The sequence below is a fragment of the Balaenoptera physalus genome, assembly GCF_965194825.1.
Source record: "Balaenoptera physalus genome assembly, chromosome: 1".
In the NCBI taxonomy this organism is placed as follows: domain Eukaryota; kingdom Metazoa; phylum Chordata; class Mammalia; order Artiodactyla; family Balaenopteridae; genus Balaenoptera; species Balaenoptera physalus.
The window spans coordinates 59,458,453-59,477,518 of NC_138882.1; the positions used below are offsets into that span (position 1 = coordinate 59,458,453).

Consider the following 19,066-nt stretch of genomic DNA (forward strand, 5'->3'; position numbering starts at 1 on the left):
TTAAAATTCTCACTGTGTTCATCTACTTTTCCCCTAAGTTCGGTTAGCTTTCTTATTACTAATGCTTTTAACTCTTTACATGGTAAATAATTTCTCTCTCTTTCATTAGTTGTTTTTTCAGGGGTTTTTCTTATTCTTTTGTTGGAAACAAATTCTTCTGTCTTCTCATTTTGTTTAACTTTCTCTATCTCTATGAATTAGGTGAAACAGTTACCTATCCCAGTCTTGAAGCGGTATCCTTGTGTGGATGTGTCCCATGCAGTTTGTGTGTGCCCAGTGGCTTTGGTGGAAGAAATGGGTCTGAAGCGAGCATGGGTCACATCTCCCCTCAGGGTGTGCTGGCAGCTATCACCTTGGTGGGAGGTGGAGCTGGAGATGGAGGGGCTTGAGCCAGAGCCAAGTATTGGCTGGCACTTCTCTTCTGCTCAGTGGCCATCGCTGCCCTATCAGGTGTCGGGGACAGGTCCCAAGGTGCTGGAGCAGAAGCCCTGAGGGTCAGGTCCAAGCTGGTTGTATTCCCTCTGTGTGTTTACTATCCCTCCTTCCAGCAATGGCATCTTCACCCCTGTAGGGTGCAGCGCTGGAGCAAGAGGGGCTGAAACAGGTGCCCAGTACATGTCAGTGTGTGCACTGGGATGGCCCCAGCATGCCAGTCAGAGCTCCAGACATCTTCTGACCTGCTGCCTCTGCGAGCACCAGCACTAGCTGCCCTTGCCTGGTTCAGATGCAATGCTGTGTCCATACTGGCTCTATCTCTCCCAGGTGCACACTCTCCTTGGCAACAGCAGCCTTTGCCCTACTGGGGAGTTGTACTGGAGCAAGAGGAGCTGGAGCAGATGCCCAGTGCAGGCAGGAAAATGGGGAGACAATAGGCATTATTTCTCATGCAAGTTAATTTTGCCTGAGGTGCTGCTCTTGTTTCTATTGTTTGGCTTGGGAGGAATTGCTGCCCCAAGGTGTTCTTAGGGTTCTTTCTATAATGATAGCTCTTATTCTATAGGTCAGGGCCAATGAGGGAATTCTGCTCTTTTATTCTCTTAAACTGAAGAAACAATTACAGGCTATGTGAACTCCCTGGGGAATACTATGAGTTGCCATTGGGTTAGAACTCCATTTATCACCTGACTCCCATAAGCCCCTGCTCAGACTGGTATATTGTAGAGTGGTATTACAGGTCATAAGGAATTAGTGTTAACTGAGAGTTTGTGGCCAACATTCCCCAAAGATTTGGGAGTATTTTTCAGGTAAATGGCTAGAGGCCCATTTGGGCAAAGTCATGAAATTTAAAGGTCTTGATACTTGAGCATTCTGTCTCATATAAAGTATTTGTAACGTTCTTCTTTTTATTTCTATTTTTGTAATAAAAGTTGCTCAAAACTCTAAATTTTATCCTTGGAAGCTCCATGGTCTATAAGTCAGAGTTAGGCATATTGGAGCATCAGGCCACTGATTACTGTACGTATTTCATGGTAATTGATAATCATCCTCACTTCATTTAGAGGTTGGTTTAGACATTCCAGCTGGGTCACCAGGATGGGGTGGGTTAGACTGAGGTAGACCGAGGAGGAGAAGCTATCTGAATTGTAGGGAGAGGGAGATAAATTGTGGCTCTCTGGGGTGGTGGGAAGGGAGGGAGATGAACTACTAGTTCAAATTCAAGAATGAACAAGGTCACAGTAGATTTAATCTTGGTCTAAAGCCCCCTAAGAGATTTAAGAGGATGGGAAGCAATTCTGGGACTATAGAGCTGAGATGGTATAGGAGCATTTTTTTTTTTTTTTTTTTGCTTTCTAAGGAAGATGGACTATGCCAGTGGGGAAGCCTTAGATATGTCAGACATCTAGATGAATTTTTATGTGTTCATTTGGAAAGGAACCAGAGAGAGACCTAATCTGGAGTGCATTGGAGGGAGGGAAGAGGGGAGGGAAGGAGTGAGTAAGAGAGAGAGGATTGATTTGAAGCTGAGGCTGTCGATGTATAAACAGGGAGGGAGAAAAAGAGGCCTGTGAGACCAGGTGCTGCACAGGGGAAGGCCAGAGCAAGAATCCTCTGATGGCAAGACTGCCTGGAAGGCTGAGAATAGAAATGTTGAATATAGATTTTTTTTTTTTTTTTTTTTTTGGCTGTGTTGGGTCTTCGTTGCTGTGTGCGGGCTTTCTCTAGTTGCAGCGAGCAGGGGCTACTCTTTGTTGCGGTGTGCGGGCTTCTCATTGTGGTGGCTTCTCTTGTTGCGGAGCACGGGCTCTAGGCACGCGGGCTTCAGTAGTTGTGGCACGTGGGCTCAGTAGTTGTGGCTCGTGGGCTCTAGAGCGCAGGCTCAGTAGTTGTGGTGCACGGGCTTAGTTGCTCCACGGCATGTGGGATCTTCCCGGACCAGGGCTCAAACCCTTGTCCCCTGCATTGGCAGGTGGATTCTTAACCACTGCACCACCAGGGAAGCCCTAGATTTTTAATATTTGCTGTGGTTGTGTACTCTTTAGTAGTCAAAGCAAGAGGAAAACATGACCAGTTCTATAATTTACAGTTTTTCATAAAAGAAGAATGTGGAAATTAGGTCGATAATAATAATATTGACAGTGGATTCTGCCTTCCCACTGTCTTACAAAGTTGGGGAAGTATGGTGATTTAGATTTAAGAAGAGAAATAATTTGGTGGATAAATTTGGTTTTGTCTTTAGATGACCTAAACTTGAGCAATAAAGAACGATGAAGACTTCTATTTCTGGCAATAGAGTGGACTAGAGTATCTGGTACCTTTTCCAATGCAAAACATCTAGAAATGCTGGACAAAGTACAACAGGCATTCTTTTCAATGCATATTTACAAGAATTTACAAGAAAGGAGGGGAAATTCCCATGGCCAAAACTCGAGAGTAAAATGAAAACTTGGAAGGGTTTGTAGGTCTTAATAACCAATGTGCTTGAGATTTAATGGCCTCACAAGGACAGGAGACAAGGCCTTATGTCTACTGGAGCTGACATTGAGATCTTTGTGCACGAAGCAGAGACCTACAGTGGCAACCACAGTGAACAGGGTGGACTGGAAAATAACTTCTTTTGTCTGGGCACTGACTGAAAAAAAGTGTTTCATGATAAATGGTAATGACAGGACTATTCTCATATGGTTTAGGAGTTCAAATTTATATTGTCCACATACTCTAGTAACAACCAAACCAATAAATTACCAAAAAAGTGAATCCTTTGGCAATTAGTAGAAGCAAGTGCAAAATCTGTCTGGAAGGACATACCCTCAATCCAGGCCCTGCAAAACAAATCACAGAGTTAATTCCCAGGAACTTCAGATATTGGAATTATTCAAATTTTAAAATAAATATGTGCAAGTGAGTAAATAAATCAATGATAGAATAAAAATATAAAAGGAAACAAAACCTTACAAACAGAAGAGATTAGGTATTTGAAAAAAGAATTAAACAGAATTTTTGGAAAATATAGAGTAATTGATAATAGAAACTCAATGGAGAGAAATCAGCTGATAGCCTTATGGGAGTTCCCTTGTAATAGCACAGGGAACTATATTCAATATCCTGTGATAAACCATAATGGAAAAAAGGATGTGTATATTTGTATAAGCGAATCACTTTGCTATGCAGCAGAAATTAACACAACATTGTAAATCAACTATATTTCAATAAAAAACCTCAGTGGAAGGGCTAAATTGCAGACTATATGCAACTAAAGAGAGAATCCAGAATATTTAAGTTAGAAATGCAGAAATAATCAAGAATGTACCAGAGATAGTTAAAGAAGGATATTTTCTTTGGCTAGATTCCATACATCTCTTTGGGTTACATTCTGGTTATTTTGGCATAGGAGCAGTTACTACACCCCTAAAGGGAAGAAAATGAGTTAGTGCTCTAATTATTTAGAACTATCTTATTAGCTCAAAGATAAGATGATGTTAAAAAATGTAAATTTTCTTATAGTCATAGACATGATATAGATTTTTCTCACCCTGTCATTGGCAGATGGGCATCCAAAGAGAAATGTGTGCCCTTGAATGCCTCAGTAATTTCTGGAAGAGAAAACACACAGTGTGTTTCCAAGGACATGGAGAAGGAAAAGTTGGAAAGTGTGATGAAATGATGGTAACTACTTTTTCTTATTCCAAAATTTTCAGGCAGTGTGTGTAATATACTACCATTTATAAAAAGAAAAAAATATGTGATGCATTTACTTACATATGCATGTAATACATAGAAAACTGGCAAGAGGGGTTGCCTCTGGTGAGGGAAACTGGGTGCCTTTGGGAATAAATAGGTAAGGGAGAGAGACTAATCTCTCTCTGTATATCAGTAATTCCCAAACTTTTTAGTCTGAGGACTCCTTTAATTTTTTAAAATTATTGAAGTTACCAAAGAGTTTTTGTTTATTTGAGTAATACATTTATTGAAGAGACTATACTTCCCCCATTGTATATTCTTGGTTCTTGGCTATATATGGGTGAGTTTATAGCTGGGGTCTCTGCTCTGTTCCACTGATCAGTGTGTATGCTTTTATTCCAGTACCATACTGTTTTGATTACTATAGACAGAAAATCAGTAAAGGAACATTGACCTTAACTGACATATTAGAAAGGATAGACTTAACAAACATATATAAAACATTCTGTCCAAAAGCAACTGAATACACATTCTTCTTAAGCATACATGGAATGTTTTCCAGGATAGATCATATGTTAAGCTACAAAACAAGCTTTAATAAATTTAAGATGATAGACTCATATCAAATATCTTTTCTGACCACAGTGGTATGAAACCAGAAAACAATTACAAGAAGAAAACTGGAAAATTCACAAATATGTAGAGATTAAACAACATACTACTGAACAACCAATGAGTCAAAGAAGAAATCAAAAGAGAAATAAAGTACCTTGAGAAAATGAAAATGGAAATACAACATACCAAGAATTATGGAATGCAGCAAAGCCAATTCTAAAGGGAAATTCAGAGTGATAAATGCCTACATTAAGAAATAAGAATGATCTCAAATAAACGACCAAATTTTACACCTCAAGGAACTAGAAAAAGAAAAACAAACGAAGGCCAAAGTTGATAGAAGGAAGGAAATTACAAAGATCAAAGCAGAAATAAATGAAATAAAGACTAGAAAAGACCAATGAAATGAAGAGCTGGGGTGTTTTTTTGTTTGTTTGAAAAGATAAACAAAATATACAAACCTTTAGCTAAGAAAGCCTCTAGGTAACCAAACAAAATATACAAACCTTCACCAAAAAAAAGAGAGGACTCAAATAAATAAAATCAGAAATGAAAGAGGAGATGTTACAACAGATACCACAGAAATACAAAAAATTATAAGAGACTACTATGAACAATTATTTGCTAGTAAATTAGACAACCTAGAATAAATGGATGAATTCCTAGAAACATACAATCTTCCAAGACTGAACCATGAAGAAATAGAAAATTTGAACAGACTAATGAGTAGGAAATTGACTCAGTAATCACAAACATCCCAACAAAGACATGACCAGGACTAGATGCCTTCAGTGGTGAATTCTACCAAACATTTAAACAAGAATTAATATCAATTCTCCTCAAACTCTTCTGAAAAATTGTAGAGGATGGAATACTTTCAAACTCATCCAGGATTACCCTGTTACCAAAACCAGACAAGAACACCACCAGAAGAGAAAATTACAGCTCAGTATCTCTGATGAACATAGATGCAAAATCCTCAATAAAATACTTAGCAAATAAAATTCAACAATACATTAAAAGGATCATATACCATGATCAAACGGAATTTATTCCAGGGATGCAAGGATAACTCAACAACTGTGAATCAATCAATATGATAAACCACATTAACAAAATAAAGGAAAAAATATGATCATCTCAATAGATGCAGAAAAAGCATTTGACAAAAACAACATCCAGTTTTGATAAAACTCTCAACAATGTGGGTATAGAGGGAACATACCTCAAGATAATAAAGCCATATATGACAAGTCCACAGTTCCTTTAAAACCAGAAACAAGACAAGGATGCTCACTCTTACGACTTTTATTCAACATAGTATTCGTAGTCCTAGCAATGGCAATTAGGCAAGAAAAAGAAAAAAAAGTCATCAGAAATCAGAAAGGAAGAAGTAAAACTGTCAATATTTGCAAATGACATGATATTATGTATAGAAAACCCTAAAGACTTCACCAAAAAACTATTAGAACTAATAATAAATTCAGTAAAATTGCAGGATACAAAAATCTGTTGCATTTCTATTCAGTAAAAATGAACTATCAGAAAGAGAAATTAAGAAAGCAATTCCATTTACAATTGCCTCAAAAAGATTAAAAAACTTGGGCTTCCCTGGTGGCGCAGTGGTTGAGAGTCTGCCTGCCAATGCAGGGGACACGGGTTCGAGCCCTGGTCTGGGAAGATCCCACATGCCGCGGAGCAACTGGGCCCGTGAGCCACAATTACTGAGCCTGCATGTCGGGAGCCTGTGCTCCGCAACAAGAGAGGCCGCGATAGTGAGAGGCCCGCGCACCGTGATGAAGAGTGGCCCCCACTTGCTGCAACTAGAGAAAGCCCTCGCACAGAAACGAAGACCCAGCACAGCCATAAATAAATAAATAAAAATAAATAATTAATTTAAAAAAAGATTAAAAAACTTAGGAATAGATTAATCAAGGTGAAAGATCTGTACATCGGAAAATATAAGACATTGATGAAAGAAATAAAAAAACACAAATAAATGGAAAGATACTTCATGCTCATGGATTAGAAGAATTAATATTGTTAAAATGTCCACAATACTCAAAGCAACCTATAGATTAAATTCAATCCCTATAAAAATTCCAATAGCATTTTCCACAGAAATAGAATTAACACCCCTAAAATTTGTATGGAACCACAAAAGACCCCAGATAGCCAAAGCAAGCTTGAGAAAGAAGAACAAAGCAGGAGATAACAAGCGTCCTAATTTCAAACTATATTACAAAGCTATGGTAATCCAAAAAGTATGGTATTGGCATAAAGACAGACACAAAGATCATTGGAGCAAATAGAAAACCCAAAAATAAATCCAGACATACATGTCAATTAATTTATGACAAAGGAGCCAAGAACATACAATGGGGAAAGGATAGTCTCTTCAATAAATAAACAAACAAATATATATAATGGAATATTACTCAGCCATAACAAGGAAGGAAGTCTTGCCATTTGTGACAACATGGATGGACCTTGAGGGCATTATTCTAAGTTAAGTAAATCAGAGAAAGACAAATATTGTATGGTCTCACTTATATGTGGAATAAAAAAACAACCCCCCCCCAACACCCATCAAACTCATAGATACAGAGAACAGATTGGTAGTTCCCAGATATGGGGTGGAGGGTGGGTAAAATGGGTGAAGGTGGTCAAAAGGTACAAACTTCTATTTATAAAATGAATAAGTTCTGGAGATGTTGTAGGGTAGGAGAGAGGAAAGAATGTCTTATACTCTTTTATCATACTTTATGGTGATATAATTAGTCTAATTTTGATGCAATCCTGATTGATACCAACATAAAAGTAATATCATTTTAACTTCCTTAAAAAGTGTCTTTACTGGTTTTTAAAATTACAAAAGTAACTCACAGTTTTAAAAATTCCAATAATACAGAGGTAATATAACAAGGATAAATAAATAAATGTCATTTTCCCCCCATTCCAGTCCCCTAGAGGTAATCACTCTTCATTGTTTAGTGTGAGGTTTCTTCATGGTTTTTCTATGTATGTATATGCAAATAATATGTATACATATGTATGTGTATACAAATATATATATGTGTGTGTATACATTTATATACACACACACCCCCCAGGATATATGTATTTATAAATCTACTTTAAAAATTTTAAAATGTAATAAAAAGGAGATGATAAAATATGTGCTTTTTCATATATTTCATTTCTCTGAACAATGTGGTATGAACATCTTTCCATATCAGTACATATGTATCTACTTCATTCTTCTTAGGTATAAAGTATGGATCTAACATAATTAATCCCCTATATATGGACAATAAGGTTATTTTTATGATTATAAACAATGCTGCACTAAAATACAAGTATCTTTGTACACATTTGTGCTTGTTTCTGGAGTCAGATTTCTAGAAGTTAGATTTCTAGATTAAAGGCTATGGACTTGAATATTTCTGTAATTTATTATCAAATTGTCCTTCCAGAGTGGTTGGCTTCCACATGGTTACAAACTCTTGCTGTGAATAGGACCAGACTGAGATATGTGATTGTTTTCAACAGGCTGGGAATGTGGCGCCTCACCATTCCTTAAGCCTTTGGTCTTACTCAGATAAGGGGAGGCTCAGTGATGTGTGGGCAAGGGAAGAGAGGCAGGGCTCATGCAGCAGAACTCTGCTTCTTCTCTACTGTCCTGAGCAATTCTGTTCTGGCCGAAATTTGCAGATCCACTCAGCGTATCAAAAACCGCAGTTGACCAGACCCACCTATCTTAACAGTTTAACACTAGTTTTATTCAGGCATACTTTTGAGGGGATTTCACCTCCCATTTCCTCCTTTGCAAGAAATAAGTTATCAGTTATTCAGTAATCCCTGAGATGAATTCTAATACACATAATTTCCTGCATCTCCTTATATTTCCAGGATTGTTGTTCTGCAGTCATCCTGGTTAGCCAGTTTGTCTTCTTTGTCCATTGACCATCACAGCAACCTGTGTGAAGAGTTTCCTTTGTCCTATTAGCGATGTCAAGTGTTGGCATGTGTTGTCTTTCAGTTTTCCTTGCAGCCTCATTCTTGTTCATGTGATGACTTTAATAATTTTTTGTGGTATTACTTCCCCCTCACCCCCTAATTTCTCAAAACTGGGTTTGTAGCCCACCCAGTGAGTCCTGCTCTGAAGTTTCTTTTCTACAAGAGGTGCCTCAGTCTTCTTGTTTAAATTCTTTCCTAGCTCTTTCAATCTCTTCCTGTTTCTGTCACCTGCAATACCACAGCTAGATCTGCTATCCATCTTTAGGAATCCAACAATAAAAACCAAACAAACAGGCTAGTTGGACCTTTACTGCTGGGCTCAGGATTTCTACCTCTCTTTCGTAAATATAGATCAAACATGGTAGGTAGAAGTAACCATATTCTTTTTGAAGGTGATTTTTGATCTTCAGAATTGCTGTATGTTATCACTGTGTTGAGCCATTGCAGCCCACATATAGTGGGAGGAAATGTTTAAGTTTTAAGCACTTGAAAGGCTTTTCTGCCAGAGTCAGCAGCGACTTGTCAGGCAAACAACTTCTGAGGTGCAGATTTGATCTTGACAACCCTCATATGATAGGGCACAGGCTTTGAAATGAGAAACCAGGAAAGACTTTAGAGAGAAGGTGTCTATTTCATGGCCTTATGGGTCTTTACCTGTCAATAGGTAATTTTTTATAAAGCCTCCAAACAAAGGAGATAGACATATAGATCTTTCCAAGGGTGGAATCAGAACTGAATCTGTGTTATCAGCCAGGCTAGTCAGACTGGGGAGAGGCCAAGGTTAGTGGCTGGTAGTATGGCTGCTACCTGTGTTAATCATCATAGCCAGGGTGCATGGTATAAGTGAATCACTGACCCTGTGGTTAAATGGTCTGACCAATGTCCTTAGATCAATAAGCTTCCCACCCAGTGTGCTATGGATAATGGTGTGCAGAGAATGAGTTATAAGAATGCCAAGATGTTGACCAGATAGGACCTGGAGCATCAGGAGCACCTGGGCTGCTCACCTCTGGCTTCAAGTAATTTCTCTCATTTAAGTGTATGTTACAAATAGCATAATTTTCTCTGTGTTTCCTGAAGTGGAAAGATTGGAAACATTACCATGGCCTTGGTAAACCTCTCCTTGAAGGCTAGTGGTTAATGAAAGTATGGGATTCAGGATGGATAGAAATGCAGCATAGGAAGAAAACATGAAGGAAAATGAGCCCAGAGTAGTGCACTACACTAATGTGAAAAGAGTGAGGAGAGAAAGAGGAATGCCATTGGATGGTTGGATGAGAGCAGGTACAGTGATTTGTTGTTGTTGTTGTTGTTGTTCTGGCAACAGAGAAAAAGAAAGTCCTTGAATTTTCCTTAAAAAAAAAAAAAACTCCTAGACTCTGAATGGCGTTTGTGTTTGCATCCATTCCACTACACTGTGGACTTCTTGAGAACAGGTTCTGTGTTTTAAGTCTTTTTATCCCAAACACCTAACACAGTGCCTAATAAATAAATATTTGTTGAGACTTCGGGAAGGCTCATGCCAAGGAGTACTTTCCAGAACTTCTGCTGCCAGTGTCCTTGTCCTCACGGTGAGACACAGCCACCCCCCACCTCTGCAGGAGACCCTCCAACACTAGTAGACATTTTACAGGTCCTGGAACACAGGATTGCAGCACTGGAAGGTTCTGATCTTCTCATCCCAACAGAGGAGAGACCAAGGCACAGCAGGGACAGAGGCATGGCACAAGGGACCTTATGAAAATGATGCCCAGTGTTGAGAGGGCAGAGAGCAGAAGCAAGAAGAACTACAGTCCTGCAGCCTGTGGAACAAAAACCACATTCATAGAAAGATAGCCCTCTGCCTTTTCATCTTGTCTATGTACCAGATGAAGGAACAAGATAAAACCCCAGAAAAATAACTAAATGATGTGGAGATAGGCAACCTTCCAGAAAAAGAATTCAGAATAATGATAGTGAAGATGATCCAGGACCTTGGAAAAAGAATGGAGGCAAAGATCGAGAAGATGCAAGAAATGTTTAACAAAGACCTAGAAGAATTAAAGAACAAACACCTAGAAGAATTAAAGAACAAACAAACAGAGATGAATGATACAATAACTGAAATGAAAAATACACTAGAAGGAATCAATAGCAGAATAACTGAGGCAGAAGAACGGATAAGTGACTTAGAAGACAGAATGGTGGAATTCACAGCTGTGGAACTGAATAAAGAAAAAAGAATGAAAAGAAATGAAGACAGCCTAAGAGACCTCTGGGACAACATTAAACACAACAACATTCACATTATAGGGGTCCCAGAAGGAGAAGAGAGAGAGAAAGGACCCGAGAAAATATTTGAAGAGATTATAGTCGAAAACTTCCCTAACATGGGAAAGGAAATAGCCACCCAAGTCCAGGAAGCGCAGAGAGTCCCATACAGGATAAACCCAAGGAAAAACATGCCGAGACACACAGTAATCGAATTGGCAAAAATTAAAGACAAAGAAAAATTATTGAAAGCAGCAAGGGAAAAATGACAAATAACATACAAGGGAACTCCCATAAGGTTAACAGCTGATTTCTCAGCAGAAACTCTACAAGCCAGAAGGGAGTGGCATGATATACTTAAAGTGATGAAAGGGAAGAACCTACAACCAAGATTACTCTACCCGGCAAGGATCTCATTCAGATTCGATGAAGAAATCAAAAGCTTTACAGACAAGCAAAAGCTAAGAGAATTCAGCACCACCAAACCAGCTCTACAACAAATGCTAAAGGAACTTCTCTAAGTGGGAAACACAAGAGAAGAAAAGGATCTACAAAAACAAACCCAAAACCACTAAGAAAATGGTCATAGGAACATACATATTGATAATTACCTTAAACATGAATGGATGAAATGCTCCAACCAAAAGACACAGGTTTGCTGAATGGATACAAAAACAAGACCCATATATATGCTGTCTACAAGAGACCCACTTCAGACCTAGGGACACATACAGACTGAAAGTGAGGGGATGGAAAAAGATATTCCATGCAAATGCAAATCAAAAGAAAGCTGGAGTAGCAATACTCATATCGGATAAAATAGACATTAAAATAAAGACTGTTACAAGAGACAAGGAAGGACACTACATAATGATAAAGGGATCAATCCAAGAAGAAGATATAACAATTATAAATATATATGCACCCAACATAGGAGCACCTCAATACATAAGGCAACTGCTAACAGCTATAAAAGAGGAAATTGACAGTGACACAATAATAGTGGGGGATTTTAACACCTCACTTACACCAATGGACAGATCATCCAAACAATTAATAGGGAAACACAAGCTTTAAATGACACAATAGACCAGATAGGTTTCATTGATATTTATAGGACATTCCATCCAAAAACAGCAGATTACACTTTCTTCTCAAGTGCACATGGAACATTCTCCAGGATAGATCACATCTTGGGTCACAAATCAAGCCTTGGTAAATTTAAGAAAATTGAAATCATATCAAGCATCTTTTCTGACCACAATGCTATGAGATTAGAAATGAATTACAGGGAAAAAAACATAAAAAACACAAACACATGGAGGCTAAACAATACATTGCTAAATAATAAAGCGACTGAAGAAATCAAAGAGGAAATCAAAAAATACCTAGAGACAAATGACAATGAAAACATGACGATCCAAAACCTATAGGATGCAGCAAAAGCAGTTCTAAGAGGGAAGTTTATAGCTATACAAGCCTACCTCAAGAAACAAGAAAAATCTCAAATAAACAATCTAACCTTACATCTAAAGGAACTAGAGAAAGAAGAGCAAACAAAACCCAAAGTTAGCAGAAGGAAAGAAATCATCAAGATCAGAGCAGAAATAAATGAAATAGAAACAAAGAAAACAACAGCAAAGATCAATAAAACTAAAAACTGATTCTTTGAGAAGATAAACAAAATTGATAAACCATTAGCCAGACTCATCAAGAAAAAGAGGGAGAGGACTCAACAATAAAATTAGAAATGAAAAAGGAGACGTTACAACAGACACCGCAGAAATACAAAGCATCCTAAGAAACTACTAGAAGCAACTCTATGCCAATAAAATGGACAACCTGGAAGAAATGGACAAATTCTTAGAAAGGTATAACCTTCCAAGACTGAACCAGGAAGAAATAGAAAATAGAAATAGAAAATAGAAACCAGGAAGAAATAGAAAATATACAGCTTTCTTGTCATTGCAGACAAATCACAAGCAATGAAATTGAAACTGTGACTAAAAATCTTCCAACAAACAAAAGTCCAGGACCAGATGGCTTCACAGGTGAATTTTATCAAACATTTAGAGAAGAGCTAACACCCATCCTTCTCAAACTGTTCCAAAAAATTGCGGAGGAAGGAATACTCCCAAACACATTCTATGAGGCCACCATCACCCTGATACCAAAACCAGACAAAGATACTACAAAAAAAGAAAATTACAGACCAATATCACTGATGAATATAGATGCAAAAATCCTCAACAAAATACTAGCAAACAGAATCCAACAACACATTAAAAGGATTATACACCATGACCAAGTGGGATTTATCCCAGGGATGCAAGGATTCTTCAATATACGCAAATCAATCAATGTGATACACCATATTAACAAATTGAAGAATAAAAACCATATGGTCATCTCAATAGATGCAGAAAAAGCTTTTGACAAAATTCAACACCCGTTTATGATAAAAACTCTCCAGAAAGTGGGCATAGAGGGAGTCTACCCCAACATAATAAAGGCCATATATGACACATCCACAGCAAACATCATTCTCAATGGTGAAAAACTGAAAGCATTTCCTCTAAGATCAGGAACAAGACAAGGATGTCCACTCTCACCACTATTATTCAACATAGTTTTGGAAGTCCTAGCCACGGCAATCAGGGAAGAAAAAGAAATAAAAGGAATACAAATTGGAAAAGAAGAAGTAAAACTGTCACTGTTTGCAGATGACATGATACTATACATAGAGACACCTAAAGATGCCACCAGAAAACTACTAGAGCTAATCCATGAATTTGGTAAAGTAGCAGGATACAAAATTAATGCACAGAAATCTGTTGCATTCCTATACACTAATGATGAAAAATCTGCAAGAGAAATTAAAGAAACACTCCCATTTACCATTGCAACAACAACAACAAAATACCTAGGAATAAACCTACCTAGGGAGACAAAAGGCCTGTATGCAGAAAACTATAAGACACTGATGAAAGAAATTAAAGATGATACAAATAAATGGAGAGATATACCATGTTCTTGGATTGGAAGAATCAATATTTTGAAAATGACTATACTACCCAAAGCAATCTACAGATTCAATGCAATCCCTATCAAATTACCAATGGCATTTTTTACAGAACTAGAACAAAAAATCTTAAAATTTGTATGGAGACACAAAAGACCCCGAATAGCCAAAGCAGTCTTGAGGGAAAAAAACAGAGCTGGAGGAATCAGACTCCCTGACTTCAGACTATGCTATAAAGCTACAGTAATCAAGACACTATGATACTGGCACAAAACAGAAACATAGATCAATGGAACAAGATAGAAAGCCCAGAGATAAACCCACGCACCTATGGTCAACTAATCTATGACAAAGGAGGCAAGGATATACAATGGAGAAAAGACAGTCTCTTCAATAAGTGGTGCTGGGAAAACTGGACAGCTACATGTAAAAGAATGAAATGAGAACACTCTCTAACACCATACACAAAAGTAAACTCAAAGTGGATGAGAGACCTAAATGTAAGACCAGACACTATAGAACTCTTAGAGGAAAACATAGGAAGAACACTCTTTGACATAAATCACAGCAAGATCTTTTTTGATCCACCTCCTAGAGTAATGGAAATAAAAACAAAAGTAAACAAATGGGACCTAATGAAACTTCAAAGCTTTTGCACAGCAAAGGAAACCACAAACAAGACAAAAAGACAACCGTCAAAATGGGAGAAAATATTCACAAACGAAGCAACTGACAAAGGATTAATCTCCAAAATACATAAACAGCTCATGCAGCTCAATATTAAAAAAACAAACAACCCAATCCAAAAATGGGCAGAAGATCTAAATAGACATTTCTCCAAAGAAGACATACAGATGGCCAAGAAGCACATGAAAAGCTGCTCAACATCACTAATTATTAGAGAAATGTAAATCAAAACTACAATGAGGTATCACCTCACACCAGTTAGAATGGGCATCATCAGAAAATCTACAAACAACAAATGCTGGAGAGGGTGTGGAGAAAGGGAACCCTCTTGCACTGTTTGTGGGAATGTAAATTGATACAGCCACTATGGAGAACAGTATGGAGGTTCCTTAGAAAACTAAAAATAGAATTAACATATGAGCCAGCAGTCCCACTACTGGACCTATACCCAGAGAAAACCATAATTCAAAAAGACCCATGCACCACAATGTTCATTGCAGCACTATTTACAATAGCCAGGTCATGGAAGCAACCTAAATGCCCATCGACAGATGAATGGATAAAGAAGATGTGGTACATATATATAATGGAATATTACTCCGCCATAAAAAGGAATGAAACTGGGTCATTTGTAGAGATGTGGATGGATCTAGGGACTGTCATACAGAGTGAAGTAAGTCAGAAAGAGAAAAACAAATATCGTATATTAACGCATATATGTGGAACCTAGAAAAATGATACAGATGACCCGGTTTGCAGGATGGAAATTGAGACACAGATGTAGAGAACAAAGGTATGGACACCAAGGAGGGAAAGTGGCTGGGGGTGGTGGTGGTGGTGTGCTGAATTGGGAGATTGGGATTGACATGTGTACACTGATGTGTATAAAATTGATGACTAATAAGAACCTGCTGTATAAAAAAATAAATTAAATTCAAAAAAAAAAAATAAATTGTTGTCAGAATGACCAGGCACAAACTAATTGTAAAAGAAGAAATTAATTTAGCTCAACAAACATTTTGGAGCCACTTATTATTACATACTAGGCTCTGGGCATTCAGATGGGTTAGAAATGCCGTAGTCTTTAAGGAGTTCACTGTTTAGAAGAGGAGACAGACACATAGTACATTGTGACAGATGGCTTACAGAGACTAAAAAAGAGAAAATTAAACACCAAAAAGGCAATGATCAATTTTATCCTGGGGAGTGGTTAGGAAACCAGAGGTGATGCTTTAATTGGGTTTATTTTTAAAAATTCATTGAAATATAATATATACATAGTATACATGTATATAAATGTACAGCTTAATGAATTTTGGCAAATTGAACACACCATGTAAGCCAGTATCCCAGAAACATCCCTCATTTTCCCTCCTAGCCACTAACCCCTCAAATTAACACCTATTTGACTTCAAACAGCTTAGAGTATTTATGCCTACAACTAATGCTTTAAGTAACAGGAATCATACATGTGCTCTTTTGTGTGTCTTGTTTCTTTAACTGAATATTATATCTGTGAGATTCATCTGTATTTTGGGGTATAGATGAGGATCATTCAGTCTCCTTGTTGTATAATATCCCATGGTGAATATTAATTATTTATCAATATATTCAACCTTAGGAGATCCTTCAAACAGTTTTCCAAAGTGGTTGTACTAATTTATACTTCCAACAGTAGATGAGAGTTTTGGTTGCTCTACTTCCTTGCAAACACTTGATATTTTCTGTCTTTTCATTTCAGCCATTCCCGTGGCCAATCACGTGGTAGTTTAGCAGATTTTGAAAGATGTACTGACTGTGTGTCATCAGGCAAATTGGCTGGTGGAGGGGGGCCCTGGGGAGGATCAGAAAGGGTGCTCAAAAAAGGAGGACCAGTGGGAGTCCTCAGATGTGAATTCTGTGAGCCTGGTGAGTTGCAGGTAAATCATATACACAAAAAAATATGTCTCCAAAGTATTGTTTGTAGTAAAGTTTGGAGTTAAAATGGACTTTATATCAATACAATTTGCCATCAGCTGATGAGTCAAGCACAGTTATAAGCTTGCAACCCTGAAAGAAATAAACAAATGGCATCTCAAATCAGACACTCTGTAACATTAGTGGCTTGTGTATAAGTACAGGTTAAAAAAATTATGAAAATAATAATAAAGTGATGCTCCAATAGGTACTCACCTACAGGATGTCTTTGCCTAGGGAAATAAGGAATGCATGTCCTACACAGTACCTCCAGAGTGCTCCTGGCATCTACCACACTGCTTGGTAATGTGGCTGTGTTTTCCAGTTGCCAATCACGTGAATAACTGTTTCTCTCATTTTTAGTAACAGAACACCCGGTTTTATTTTGGGGGGAGGTGTTGTCAGTATGCCTGGTTAAAGACTATATTTCCCAGTTTCCTTGCAACTAAGTTCTGGCCTAATGAAATTTAAGTGTAAATTTTGTTTGCCACTGGGGGGTACTATCCTTGCCAGGGAGAAGATATACCCTTCTTTACCCATCCTTTTTCCTTTTGGCTTGCATAGGGATGTGATAACAGGAGCTTGAGCAGCCATTTTGGACCAAAAAGTGGAAGCCACATGCTGAGGATGGCAAAATGAATCCAAATGCCTTACTTGATAAAGCCACCATACCAGCTCTGGACTGCCTACCTCTGGATTTCTTTTTCTATGAGAGAGAAGTAAACCTCCATCTTGTTAAAGCAGTGTTATTTTATGCCCTCTCTCTCTTTCTCTCTCTCCCCCTTTCTCTCCCTCTCTTTGGTTATATGTAGCCCAGTATAATATTAACTAATAACTGTGTATTAGGAATAGGAAAGCTCTGCTGGGAAACCAGTGTTTCCAAGTGAAAAAGAAAGGACACGAGCTTTTAAGTAAATGCACTGCCTGTAGTTCTCTATAATACTATAGGTGTGGGGTTTGTGTGGGATCTGATACACTGCTAATAAGCCCTTGTAGAACTGAATTGAATTGTTGCCCAAACCAATATAAAAAGATCATTGTATTAATTTCCTATTGCTGCTGTAACAAATTACCACAAATTTAGTGGCTTAAGACAACTTTATTATCTTACGGGCATAAGTCTAAAATCAGTTTGGGCTAAAATCAAGGTGTTAGCAGGCTTGTGTTTCTTCTGGAAGCTCTAGGGGAGAATGTATATCCTTGTCTTTTTATAGCTTCAAGAAGCTGCCCACATTCTTTGGCTCATGGCCACACATCACTCCAACCTTGGCTTCGATCATCACACAGCAGTCTACCTCCCTTTTATAAAGACCTTTGTGATTATGTTGAGCCCACCTGGATAATCCAGGGTAATCTTCTCATTTCAAGATCCTTAACTTAATCACCTGCTAAGTAACATATTCACAGATTCTAGGGATTAGGACATGCCCATCTTTTGGGGGGCCCTTATTCAGCCTACCATAGTCATGTTATAGCCTCACCTTATCTATAGTGTGAGTTCTTCTCATTTATAGGGGTCAGGTGCTAGGAGGAATGGTGTGATGGAAGGAATATGGTTTGGAGTTAGCACACCCAAGAGTCCCAGAGCTACTTCTAAGTAGCTGTGAAGCCTTGGACAAGTCATTTAAACGCTCTTGGCTCTCATTTTTTAGTGAAATGAGGGTATTGGACTGGATCAGGGAGGCAAATACCTGGTAGGCATACTGTCAACCCTTCCTCCTATACCCATAACAGAGATAACTACTTGTTCAAGGCCCTTTCTCTTGTGAGCTTGTTCCCAGCCTTCCAAACAGCTACTGCCAGGTGGCCGAAACTGAGAAAAAAATCTATTTTCTCTCCATGAACAAGATCATCTCTAAGGCCTGTGACCTAAACTGTTAAAACACATACACAGCTAAAAGTTAACTAGCCTCATCGTGGATCATTGAATGCTCAAAGTCCACTGATTTCCTTTCTTTTCAAAATATTTTCTCCCCCAGATTTTCCCTAGATCAATTAACTTGGCTAATCAGTATTTCTTATCTCCCTACTTTTCCTCTGAAGAGAGCGGTTAGGAACCAAAAGAGAAATAAAGGTTTGAAAGGTCTCCTACCTGTCTTATCAATCAGGTATAAATGAGAGTTGCCCATACAGAAACACTGCCCTGCCATCACACCTAAGACCCCATGTGCTACCAGGCTGTGCTTTAGCTTGAACTTGTAATTTATACTTACACTTCCACTTACACCTATACCTATACCTACATTTACACTTATACGTAAAAGCTCATGTCATTTCTAGATGGAGCTTGTGTCTCTCTTATATACAGAGAACACAACAACAAATTATGCTTTTATTGCCAGACCCCAAAGCTAGAGAGAACTCATTCAAAAAGCAGTTTTGACCAGACATGACCAG

The 19,066-nt window shown here is 38.1% G+C and overlaps 1 protein-coding gene and 1 pseudogene across 3 annotated transcripts in view; one reads left to right on the forward strand and one right to left on the reverse strand.

The window, feature by feature from the left end:
- LOC309649456 (large ribosomal subunit protein eL32-like) overlaps nt 1-3,987 on the reverse strand; it is a 216,587-nt pseudogene extending 212,600 nt beyond the window's left edge. Inside the window, exon 1 of the transcript XR_014268540.1 lies at nt 3,598-3,987. The product of XR_014268540.1 is annotated as a large ribosomal subunit protein eL32-like (transcript). The remainder of the gene's footprint in view (nt 1-3,597) is intronic.
- Nucleotides 3,988-12,615: 8,628 nt separating this feature from the next.
- The window catches only part of TNFSF4 (TNF superfamily member 4), a 223,977-nt gene continuing 217,526 nt past the window's right edge, over nt 12,616-19,066 (forward strand). The window contains exon 1 of one of the 2 annotated variants that reach the window (XM_082439479.1): nt 12,616-17,388. In XM_082439479.1, coding sequence (XP_082295605.1) covers nt 17,305-17,388 — 84 coding nt within the window. In that variant the 5' untranslated portion in view covers nt 12,616-17,304. The remainder of the gene's footprint in view (nt 17,389-19,066) is intronic. The other variant, XR_014257116.1, reaches the window with a different exon arrangement.